Here is a 13460-nt window from a genome sequence, read left to right on the forward strand (position 1 = left end):
ATTATTGGCCGGTTACCGATTGCTAACGAACTGGAGGGTTTTTAAAAAGGCATTTTGCTCCCACCATTTTACTGTTCACCCAACCAAATATCACTTCCAAAATATTTTGGAAGTATGCACTGAGTATGGACCTGAAGAATAAGCACTTGTCTGTCCACACGGTTTCAGAAGGGTTTACAGTGCCAAATGTTATGTAATTTAGTAGAGCATCAAGTTTTTGCTCTCAAAAATGGAAGGGTATATTAACAAGGGTATATATCTTAAGTATTTAGATAACAAATGACCAAAAAGAAGTAAGAATTCCTTCTCTGATTACATTCTATTTTCTAACTCTGGGCTAAAAGACTGACCAGGATTCACATTTTGAGGCAAACAGTGAAGACCAACTAGAAATGTCACAGTTTGTCAAAATCATCACTTAATAACATTTCTTGGTATGTATAGTTCTTACTGTGGTGGAAAAATTAAGAAAGTACATAGACAATTTAAAGGCCTTACTTTAGATTCCCCACCTTATCATACAAATTTCCTGGATTTCTTTTGTCATCCTCATCACTGCTGTCCTCCACAGGTGGATTTTCCCTTTTCATGTCATCCCCCAAATAGTGCTCAAAAACATTTGAAAAGGCAATGGCAGACAGCATACACACGACTGGAGTCAAAGTCAACATCAGTCGCACCATCACTCCAGCAAAGTAGACAGCACTGATTGCATATAGAGCAACTGCAAAGACAAATTCTCTTACAATATGTCGGAGGGAAAAAGTTCCCAGGAAACTGAACTAGATACTTAAAACCACACTATAAAACCAATCTGGAATTATATAAATGTCTCACAAACGATCTAATTGTTTCTAAATTGACACTATTGACCAACTGATTAATTAGCCACATTTAGAAATTATAGCTAGTGTTCACTAAATAAAATCTACATATCCACAGTTTAGAAAAATGTATATTATTCTAATTTAATTAGTTATGAAGAATTAGACTTAATTCATTATTTGTCAATAACATCATAAAAAATCCACAGCTGGCAGAGAAAAACGTATCTGTGCATGATATCACCAGGCAAAATAAATATATAGATTTTAAATAACTATAAAAAACCAGTGCCAAAATCTGGCATGAAGCCTGCTTTAAAACAAAAACGGGATAAGAAGAACATAAGTTATCAATCAAAGGAGGAACCGGCAAAGTTACTGCCAAGAAACTTAAAAAAATTTTTGAAACAAATTTCCAATAGCCAGAGCTTTCTGGATAACGTGCTAATAACCACAGGAAAAGGCTCCATTTCTGGCTGAAGGCTATGTATGACTTTACAAATTCAGTGAGTCACGTGAGCTCCTATCTTATCTGACGCTAATTTTTTTCTGACTAAAAAGTATATCACATCATATTCTTAACTGTGTATCTCCATGAATTTGTATATATACACACCTGTGTAACTACAACCCACAATGATATAGAACATTTTTATATGTCCTCATGCCTCTTCTCAGTCAATAACTATCCCCTCCCCTACAAAGAAAGGTAACCACTATTTAGACTTCTAAAGAATTAGTATTCTTTATTCTTGAACTTTACAGGAATGTAATCACATAAAAATGTTCTCTTTTGTATTGGCTTCTCTTAATTCCCCATTCTGTTCTTTTATTGATTGCTGTGTTGTATTCCACTACAGATATATAAAAATTTATTCATTCTACTGCTGATGACTTTGGAATATTTACCATTAGGGGTTACTGTAGATAAAATTACTAGTGCATTCTTACACATGCCTTCTGGTAGATATATGCACTCACTTATCTTAGATATATACATAGGAATGGGATTACTGAGTCATGAGGTTTAAGTTAAATCTTCTTGAATGATGCAGTATTAACAGGGCCTTATCCAGGGTCCATTAACCTAGAGAAGAATGAGTGTGCCATCCTTTAAACTGAACCCCTACAAGTGCTGTTCTTTCTTTCCTGATTCATATGTCACTCATGGTCCAGGCCCCATAAATGTACAAGTTTCTAGCATTACAAATTACTGACTGGTGTGATCCTGTGCACGTGATAAAGCTTTTCTCAGTTTCAGTTTTTATCTTATACCAACAACCACGGCATATTTCATGTGTGATTAAATCACATAGAAGCCTTTGATATCTACTTATTTTGTCCACTTGTATTAGAAATATCAAATCCTAAATACTTGGCTTTTAAATATTTTGTATTTCAAGTCTTATTAGTTGGAAATATACAAATCTATCAATGAAGAGGATGTTTACTGAAAGGTGATCCTTATTCCATTATAAAATGGACTTTGCTCTGAAATCTGGAAGATGAATGTCCCTAAAAGCTTCTTCCTAAATAAAATTTTACTCAGAAAATAAAGTCAAGGCTATTGTCAACAAAGTTAAAATTTTCAGTTCTCAAACACAAACTATAATAACATTAACCTCTCAGAAACCATAATATACTAGTCCTAAATTAAAACAATCAAAATACTTAATACAAATTCAATGAATTTTTTTTTTTTTTTTTTTTTTTTTTTTGAGACAGAGTCTCGCTCTGATTCCCAGGGTGGAGTGCAGTGGCTTGATCTTGACTCACTGCAACCTCTGCCTCCCAGGTTCAAGTAATTCTCCTGCCTCAGTCTCCTGAGTAGCTGGGATTACAGGCATGTGCCACCATGTTTGGCTAATTTTTGTATTTTTAGTAGAGACAAGGTTTCACCATGTTGGCCAGGCTGCTCTCGAACTCCTGACCTCAGGTGATCCACCCGCCTCAGCCTCCCAAAGTGCTGGGATTACAGGCGTGTGCCACCATGCCCGGCCTCTCCATGAATTTTTCTTGGTTAAGCACCTATGCAAAATAAGGGAGAAAATGTATGTCGAATATACAGAGTCAAACAAAGAGAAACAATAATTTAAAGTAAATAATCTCAAAAAGAAAAACAACTATTCCATATCAAAGTATTCATTAAAAACCTCTCTTACCAAATACTCTTTCATCGTTGATATTTTTGATGCAGAACCAAAGGCCTGCTGGGAAGGTACATACAAGAATATGTAGATCAAAGAAGAAAGACACCCAAGTCGTAGGTTGATGCTCAGACACTGATGCAATAATTGGAATGTGTATTTTTGCATACCTGGTATTAAAAAAGTTAATATTGTTTACAATTACGTGATAAAACAGTTGTTCCTTTTAGATGAAGAAATCTTGTTTGGTTGTATAAATGGTACCTACTCCCTACCCCTTCTTATTTAAATATACCTTCCAAAGTAACCAGCTATACTGGATATAAACCTGTTTGGTCTATGTTGGTAAAACTAAAACTAATATGCAGTCTGTAAAATTGAGAGAATTATCTAGATCCAGACGTAAGAATGTTGGCTCTGAATTCCAATACAAAAATCTCTGTTCAAATGGCAATTTGTTCTGCAGTTTAAGTCAGCATTTTTCATGTTTGCATCAGTGAGTCTCATTACCTTTTGGAATTATTACTACAGACTGAATATCCTTTATCTGAAATGCTTAGAACCAGCAGTGTTTCAGATTTTAGAATATTTGCATTATACTTATCGGTTCAGCATCTCTAATCTGAAATTCTGAAATGCTTCAATAAACATTTCCTTTCAGCATCATGTTGGTGCTCAAAAAGTTTACGATTTTAGAGCATTTCAGATTTGGAATACTCAACCTGCAGCAGAAATACTTTACCCAATAATTACACCTTACACAAAGACGATGCCTTGCTTGACACAAAGCTAGCATGGAGGCAAGTGAAGGAAATGGAAAGAACTGAAAAAATTATTACTGAAACACTCTGAGATTCTAAAGTAGTCAATTAAAGTTTAGAAATTAAGAATAAATGTAACTGCACAAGTTAACCTAGCAATTTAACCTAATCAGAATAACAGTCTACAACTTGGGTTATCCTTCAAATTCGTTAGTGATTCATAGGCTGAACTCTTGAAGTATGTGTCTAATTGTTCCAGTCATTCATGCATAATTCGCTCATGTCCTTTAATTAGACCTGGACACAAGTCCTTCTGGTATCACATCAGAAAGCATGTCTGTTCAATAAATTTTTTTTTTTTTTTTTTTTTTTTTTTTTTGAGACAGAGTCTCGCTCTGTCGCCCAGGCTGGAGTGCAGTGGCCGGATCTCAGCTCACTGCAAGCTCCGCCTCCCGGGTTCACGCCATTCTCCTGCCTCAGCCTCCCGAGTAGCTGGGACTACAGGCGCCCGCCACCTCGCCCGGCTAGTTTTTTGTATTTTTTAGTAGAGACGGGGTTTCACCATGTTAGCCAGGATAGTCTCGATCTCCTGACCTCGTGATCCACCTGTCTCGGCCTCCCAAAGTGCTGGGATTACAGGCTTGAGCCACCGCGCCCGGCCCTGTTCAATAAATTTTTATTGAGCCACCTGGGGAGTAACAAGACAGAACAGCAGAAACAGAGGAGGGGCATAAATTATAATCAATAGATGTTTTCTAATCTCCAGGAAATCATTTTAGAGACAAAAAGTTTTACTGAACTAGTCTAATTCAAAACCAAACGTATTAACTCATTTTCTAACAGCACTCTAGAAAAACCCCATAACAGATATATATTCTGTTTCACAGATTTAAAAAACTTAAATCAGATGGTATTAGAAAAAAATTAAACTTTCTTCCTATCTATGGCAATTAAATTATAACATAGTATCCTTAACAATTCTTAAGAATAAAAAATTATTACTAAAGATGAAAATGTTACATGGTAGGTAAAAGAAAAATCAATCTTTAAATTGCACAAAGTTTACCTAAATATTCTTACAAACAAAACGGAAACAAGGAGTTGCCCATGCAGAACAGAAATACACAATGTACATTTCATACTAAAGGTGCATTCAAAACAAGTATCATAACAAGATAAAATACAAGGAATTTAACATTTACTAAACTAGCATCTTTGGTACTTTAGAAATGTTGCCCAATAACTGAATGAAGCACTGACAAAAGAGATAAAAACCAAGGAAAAGGGGTATTTCAATAAATATGACACCAAACAACAGAACTGCACTTACCCAGTGTCCCACAATGAATAAAACCTGCCGCTCCATGGTGCAATGTAACCTTGGAAGAAAAAACACAGAGGAAATTAACCTGCCTTTTTATTATTTTGTAAATCTCTTATTGCCTTTATGTTTATTGTTAATTACAGATAGACTTAAACTAATGTTCAAAGAATTTCAGTTTGCATTTATAGATGTATTTCGGACAGTTGGCAGTCAGAAAAAATAAGGTAGTGATCAAATAAAAACAATATCCATGGAGAATCCATTTCCAGAGAAACCCACTTGAGATAAAGTTGTACAAAGTTTTCCAATTCTCTTAAGCTTTTAGTTGACTAACAATGCTAAGGCATTAAACAAGACCAGATCATTAAAAAAAAAAAAAAAAAAAGGAGTTGGGGGGGGGCAGGGGGAAGGGAGTTTCTAAATGATCTAATTCGTATGCCATATCTCACCAGATAAATTCAAAGATGATTTTAAACACTCATGGCTTTTACATTAATTTGACAGAATAAATTTAGAAATAATTTAATTTGTTTCTAAGGACTGGTAAATCAAGGTTAGAGGGTAACTCAGAATCCAGAAGCAGACTGAAACTGATTCTGTTAGTAAACTGCTGAAAAGTAGGGGAGAAAGAAGGAGTGTGTGTGCATGCAAGAGAAAGTGAGCATATACTAGGTATATAACAGTTCTGATTTTTTCTTTTTTCTTTTTATAGTTTGGGACTATTCATCCAGCAAGAGAAGGATGCTTTAAAGTAGATTTATAAGAGCTTGACGCCACAAAATTAAGATACACTGTTCAAAAAAAAAGAAAAAAGAAAGAAAAAGAAAAAGAAAAAAAATCACTTTGTAGTCATACTATTACTCAGATTTTAGAATGTTTGGCTATTATTCTTGTATTGTTTGTACAGACAGTATTCACATCCTACAGGTGATAACACCTACCTGTATAAGTCAAATAGATGACACTAAGGAACACAGCACCTGCGGCTAGTGATACACCCAAAAAGAAAAGGGTCTGGAACTCTTGTTTTGTTAAGCGGTCTCTCAGATACTGCAAGAAAGCATAAGCTTGCAGCAACGCAAAGACACCTAATTAAAGAAAAGGGTCATATAATCAATAAAGCAGTTTTCCAAGGCTATTTAAAAACTTTCATTTGAAAGAGCTTCTTTGAATGTCCTGTACCATTCATATCAAAGACTAGTTATTTCATTTAGCCAACATTTCCTTTGTCAAATGACAGCTGCCCAACTAATACATACAAAAAATTCTGTCACTTTTTTTTTGTTTTTAAATGATCAGACTCCTCACACATGTACCAGGCCGAAGGGAGAAAAATTCCCATTTGAGTAACAAGCCTATTTAACACATTAAGTTCCTCCCTTTTCCCTATATTTTAGGGGGGTTTTCTGGGGTGGAGGGAAGTAATTTTTTAAAATCGTTGAAAAACAATTCTCCAATTTGTTTTGCTGAAGGATACAAAGACTTAGGATCAGGATAATCTTGATATATAGTTACTATTTTTAACTGAATAATAAGATGTGACCTTAATTACTTAGATGAGATTCTAAATTAGCATCAGGGCCCACGCCAAATTATGGCATCTTGGCATTTGAGAAACCAGCAGAAGCTGGGAAGTCTTTCTCATCTTTTCTGTTTGTTCTCCCCTGAGGCAGGTCATAAAATAATTCTCTGACTTTCCTGTAAGTAGGTTATAAGATCCTCATTCCAGAGGGGTCCTTCTACTACCCAGAGGAAAAGATGAAGACACAAGAGATACCAAGAAGAATATGAACAAATAGGCTTTAAGTTCTTCCCAGTCTATTGCCATTAGATCATACTTCTCTTTGTCCAATCTTATTTCTACATGACTGTCCACTCTTCATCAAACCTAAGCATAAAAATAGTTTCCCTGCCTTTTAAAAATGTTCACTTCTGAAGACTCTTGTGTCATGTAAAATTCATGCTTTTCTCTTAATCTGTCTTTTGTTACAGATAACAATCTTTTCTCCCCTACATTAGTAAACACAAAGGTGAGTGCTAAGATATACAAAACTAAAGGAGTAATTGCAAAAACGGATTCTCAAAAAGTACAAAACATGATACAAAAATATTAAACATAAAACTTTGTAAGAATCTTCAACCACCTAGAACATTAATTTTAAAAAATAAATTTAATTTTAAGGGTTGTTTTTTAAAAGTCCATTTTACAACGGTTACGTTAAGTATTATCAAAGATTTAGAGTTTAGGAAATGTTGTAATGCATATGTGTAAAGACAGGTGACTGTGTAAACAAAGACATTCTATTCATTATTGTGTACACAACACTAAATACACATCTTTCCGTGTCTCAAATTACTACTTGGTAAAGAGATGACATCCATTCAGAAATCTAAGTATAACAGTAAGTTAGTGATTCTTAACTATTCTGGGAAGATGGGGATTAATTCAGACTCCACTGAGAATCTGATAATAAACTCTATAGAAACACCATGTCTGAAAGTTATATATTGCTATCTATATAATATCAGTGTACAGATATTACAAATAAAATAACTACCCGCAGACTTCCAATGGGTCATGAACCTTGCAATGAGAATCTCTGATAAAATTTTTATCTACAGATTTCCCATAATTGTGACTCAGATTACTTTGGTTGTCACTGCAACAACTAAAATGATCAAAAACTGTCATCTCTTGGAAGACTGCCAATCACACGTCCACATGTTCTTTAGAAGAAGGAAAATACGTATTTTTTCATACCTGCAGCTGCCATGTGTTCACTTGTTCTGATTGGCTGGAATCCCACAAAAGGTATCTGCATGGATAATATTAAACCCACAATGTAGAAAGTGCTATATGCTATAAAGACAAAATAGGAAACAAGGATAATTTACTACTACCATTAATTACCTAAAACATAAAAGTATATGTAAATCCTGTTTTTTAGCAAAGTATTAACTGAACTTAAGAACAGAATCTTGAAATGACTTTTATTAGATGTACATTTGTTAACCATATATTACAGATTGTGAATATTCTATCCATTTTCAAAAAAATTAGTACTGTATTTTGCAGATCATTACAACAGTTTGTGAGACTTGTGTTGCACTCCTTTCCCAGAAATGGAATCAAGTTTGTTTTGATCTACCATTAGTAATCATTAATATGACTCAAGAAGCCAAGTAACATATACATAAAATTAAGTAAATACCAGTCCTACTGGCATTAATCCAAAATACACATGACTTAATACTCATCACCACTGCCAGCATGTGTGAATACCTGCTACTGTCTCAAAAGCTCTCAAGTATTTCCTACCTTTTTATTATCCCATAATACTCTTTGAATAGTACTATGAGTTAAATAAATTCATATGTCCACCAAGTTTTCTGTAAAGAACTAAGCACACAGAAGTCAAGCCATTTATATACACCAGCTACTGAATTTAGCATCTAATAAAGGAAACTCACTTCTTTGCACACTAAGTATATTATAGTATTCTCGTCAATCTAAATTAAGTTTGTCAATCTAAATGGACAAGGAAACTGGGGAGGGATTTACAATTTGTGTCAAGTACTTGGTTTATATGCACAGACCACTGTTAGGCAACTGATTAGAGAGAAAGTATTTGAAGTCACTGAAACTAAAAATTCAGTAGAAATAAAGATAAAGCCCATCTGAGATAAGTCAATGTAAAAACTACTCCATTTATACAGATTACACATCATTTATACAGATTATACATAACTTAATTATACATCATTTAATGCATACCATTTAATAGTTTTTGGCAAATAAACTATCAAAAACAAAGATTGGGGGTATATTTAAGAATACACAATACACATATTTGTGTATCCTATATACTGTGTAGCACAGACTACTGCACACACTTTCCTCCTCACTCAACTTAGATGAGAAAGAATATTGATTTGCTTTTAAAAGAAACCCATCTAGAGAAGGTAAGTTATGGGCTACTGGTTCAAATATTAAGTTGCCTCACAATCTATATGATGAGATGACCATAGTGTTAGGAAGACAGTAAGAAGCTCATAAATTTAATAGGAAGGACCAAAGTAAGTAAAGTTTTCATTGACCTCAAGCTAATGGAGGACCAGCTGTCTAGAGAAGACAACAGAAGTAATCCATCAGATAATGTTCTTTCCAAACACATTAATGTTGGAATGGAATTACCCTCTGTGACATACCCAAATCCAAATGTAATCAAAGTTAAATAAGAATTTCCCCATCACATGACCTGAAATGTCTACAAATTACAAATCAGCCTGTTGAAGCCCTGATAAAGGAGTTACAGAGGCAGAAGAAAAAAAAAAAGGACCATGCATACTAACGTATAAAGAAAATTAAAAACTGAGAACAAGATCACTATGTAATCCTGAACAACTACTTAACAGCAAAAGCTTCAGTTTCCTCACTATAGAATATGGGTTGGACAAGACTTGTAGATCCCTCCCAACAATTATAAACTAATATTCTATTGTTAACAGGCCTTTCAGATATCCAGAGCTGAGAAGTCAAACCCCAGACAAACACAGGACACACAAAGGCACAACGAGAAATTGACTACGCCTGAGAAAACCTTATGTCATTTATGTTTTTATTATAGCTAAGTCCACTTATGTTGAAACACCACAACCACCTCTGAAACTGGATTTCTTTCTTCTAAGTACAAATAAACATTGAATGCTGTAACACTGTCACAGAATTTAGATTCAGTATAAGAAATGAAACAAACTGAACTAAAAAGCCCTCTTAAAAAACTGAGGTGAAAGTCACACTACATAACCATTTTAGAGAGAACAATTCAGGGGTATTGAGTACACTCACAAGGTTGTGCAACCACTACCCCTCTATAGTCCCAAAGAATTTTCATTGCCCCAAAACAAAACCCTACACTCATTAAGCTCTTACTACTACACATTCTCTCCTATTTCCGCCCATGCTAACCACAAATCTGCATCTGTCTGTATGGATAACTGGTTCAATCGCAAAGGTAATAGGTGTTGTTTTTGTCTTAAAGTAAAAAGTGAAGAAGTTTCCACCCTATTTATTTCCCTATAAGTCACATTCTCCAGAAATAATCACTAGCAGGTATATGGGTACACAAATATATATTCATACTCATATTCATTCATACTTTCTCTCTCTTCAAATGGAGCCACACTTTGCTTGACAATGTAAAAATTTTAGCAATCACGTTTGGTAACTAAAGATGAAGTTTCCTCTTAGACATTTGCTCAAATTCATTTCCAGGCATATTGGAAAAGAAGAGTAGACCTGACAATACTCTCAATTGGGCACTTTCATGCAACTTCTCAGAGACATTTACTGTCATTAGTAAAGCAGAAAACACTTTATACAGAAGCAAATGCACTGGGGGTTAAGTTAATAATAAGAGTGATGGAGAGTTCAAGAAAAAGAAAATATCATGAAATGAAAAAGCCCAGGTGGGACTTTAATTTGTATTATTTGGTAAACATACGTTAATGCTAAATAAACTAATAGAAACAGACAAGTTTTAGACAGTATTTTACCTTGAAACTTCCTCTATCCCAATTAGTCTCATTCATACCTACTTACCAGCACCAATGAAACAAATTTGATAAATGTGATATCTGCAACATTCCAAACATAAGCATTTACTTTTAAAAGAACTGGACCCAAGTCCCTATTTTTTACATTTTTTGGATCACTGATCCTGAGATGTTTACATATTGGAGAGACATGTTTTATGTGATAGCACTCTTCAGTACACGGATAGACTGTTTGAACATCCCTTATCTAAAATGCTTGGGACCAGACGTTTTTTGGACTTTTGGAATACTTGCATTATACTCAACAGTTGAGCATACCCAAACTGGTGATGCAAAACAGGAAACGCTCCAGTGAACATTTCCTTTGAGCATCAAATTGGCACTCAGAAAGTTTTGGATTTTCAAATTAGGCGTACTCAACCTGTACTTCCATTAAATAAAGTTGAAGATTGCTTGCCAGATAATATGTCAAATACCACAAATACCTTGCTTAATACTGACTGCTCTGCTTGAATTTGTAAAATTACACATATATTGCTATACCTCAATTTAAATATCATTTATAAATCTACATTTTAAGACACAGAAAATAAGAAATGAGATACATTTGAGTAAAAGAAATGGTGAAGTAACTCAATTCTTAAAAATAAACACAATCTTGGCCAGGCGCGATGGCTCACACCTGTAATCCTAGCACTATGGGAGGCTGAGGCAGGTGGATCACTTGAGGTTGGGAGTTCGAGACCAGCCTGACCAACATGGAGAAACACTGTCTCTACTAAAAATACAAAAATTAGCTGGGCATGGTGGCATATGCCTGTAATCCCAGCTACCTGGGAGGCTGAGGTACGAGAATCGTTTGAACCGGGGAGGCGGAGGTTGCGGTGAGCCGAGGAGATCGCATTGCACTTCAGCCTGGGCAACAAAAGTGAAACTCTATCTCAAAATAAATAAATAAACACAATCTCCACTGCAAAATGAAAACATATGCTTTTTGCCAGACGTTGTACTATAGCATCTAATACATGTTCAGAAATTACCCCTTCAATTTATGCATTTAAACATTAACTTTAGTATGGTCAATATATTCTAAAAGCAGAAAATCTTAAGATCAATCCTATCCTCTAAGAGTCAGATAAATTGGTAAAAATCAGAGATGGTAAACAAATAACCATAATATTAGGAAGGAAGGTCATGTGACATTTGGTGGAGGGTAAGGCTCTATAAAACTTAAGATCTCTTCTCTTCTTGACATGGACAATGAAGAGGTAATTAATGTCTGGTACTGCTCTCTAGTGTTCTCAGAAGACCTCAACAAGACAAACCCACAGCCATCATTCTCTACCAATTCTCCTTCCAATGAACTCTTTAAGAACCCTGACTAAACTACTATATCCATCTATTACAACTTTCTATCCATCCATGTAAACCTACGTTTCTTACCCTTCAAGTTAGAATAAAGCATTCCATCAAACTGGTGAGCTCTAAGGAAATGCATGATACCAATAGTGTTGTAAATCATTTATTACATCATGAAAATGTTACCACACTGCCATCCTGTGGATGCACAGTTACTGGCATTCATTACTGCAGATCATAATTCCAACGTGTGAGAAAAATTCCATAAAAAATTACCATTAGAAAGATATGTACATACATATACACACACACATATTATTATTCTCGTTTATTCTTAACCAAAGAAAATCTCTAATCTGGGACAGATGAGTAATAATCTTCTCAAAAGAACGTAAAGATGTCTACATTCTTGGAAGTATTTTATATCCAAGGGTGGGATGAGACTGATATAGAGAATGTACCATAGCCCTTGACTTAATGTGCTCAAGTAAAAGAAAAGGTACTGAAAAATCTGACTCAAATTTAAATGAAATTTTAAGTATTGAAGAAGTTTGCTGTTCCCCAAAGCAATCTTTAAGTACCTTCTTTCTGACAAGGCATTACAGCTTAGGTTGACAATACTCTTTACACTTTTAAGTTATCATTATAGTTTTTATGTAAATAAAGTTAGAAAAGGTTATGCAAATACTATATTCCCATTAACTTTAACCCATGTTAAATCACATTAGCATTTCTGAATTGCTTTGCTCTCTCTCAACCAAAATAGTATCAGCCAAAAGAAACACAATGGGTAAATACTTTAAAATCCAACCAATTTTGCTTTATTATAAACAAATATGATTAAAGGCTTATGAAGGCTTTGAATACTAAAGATATTTTACTTCTTTGTAATCACTTTTGGTTAATGTGAACTCTGGTAGATATGCAGGGTAAAGAACAGTAAGAAACATGGATTAAAAAATAAAACAACAAAAAAACACAAAACACTGATTCTTCTTGACCAGCAGAGAGAAATATATGATTAACTTAACAGGCATACATAATGATAAAAATCATTTCCCTTTTCCAAGGACAATGCTCACTATAAACTATGTTGAGAATGAATCACTGAAACTTTTATTTTACAAACTCCAGACTTGTAAAAGCAGCAAGAAATTACTTGTTCAAAACACTTCAGTAGAGATACTTAATCACAACATTTTTAAAACAGCAAGCGTGGCTGGGTGCAGTGTTTCCCGCCTGTAATCCCAGCACTATGGGAGTTCAAGACCAGCCTGCCCAACACGGTGAAACCCCATCTCCACTAAAAATACAAAAATCAGCCAGGAGTGGTGGCATATGCCTGTAGTCCTAGCCACTCAGGAGGCTGAGGCAGGCGAACTGCTTGAACCCAGGAGGCAGAGGTTGCAGTTGAGCCAAGATTACACCACTGCACTCCAGCCTGAGTGACAGAGTGAGACTCTGTCTCAAAACAAACAAAAAAACCAAA

At 34.8% G+C, this 13460-nt stretch overlaps 1 protein-coding gene across 2 annotated transcripts in view; it reads right to left on the reverse strand.

The window, feature by feature from the left end:
* Window positions 1-13460, reverse strand: part of STT3B (STT3 oligosaccharyltransferase complex catalytic subunit B) — a 104553-nt gene that overhangs the window by 14766 nt on the left and 76327 nt on the right. For both annotated transcript variants that reach the window (XM_050779375.1, XM_050779377.1), the window contains exons 6-10: window positions 7818-7916; window positions 5998-6144; window positions 5063-5111; window positions 2987-3141; window positions 513-724 (exon numbers count right to left, since the gene is read on the reverse strand). In XM_050779375.1, the coding sequence (XP_050635332.1) occupies window positions 513-724; window positions 2987-3141; window positions 5063-5111; window positions 5998-6144; window positions 7818-7916 (662 nt within the window). The remainder of the gene's footprint in view (window positions 1-512; window positions 725-2986; window positions 3142-5062; window positions 5112-5997; window positions 6145-7817; window positions 7917-13460) is intronic.

The sequence above is a fragment of the Macaca thibetana genome, chromosome 2 (assembly GCF_024542745.1).
Source record: "Macaca thibetana thibetana isolate TM-01 chromosome 2, ASM2454274v1, whole genome shotgun sequence".
Lineage (NCBI taxonomy): Eukaryota > Metazoa > Chordata > Mammalia > Primates > Cercopithecidae > Macaca > Macaca thibetana.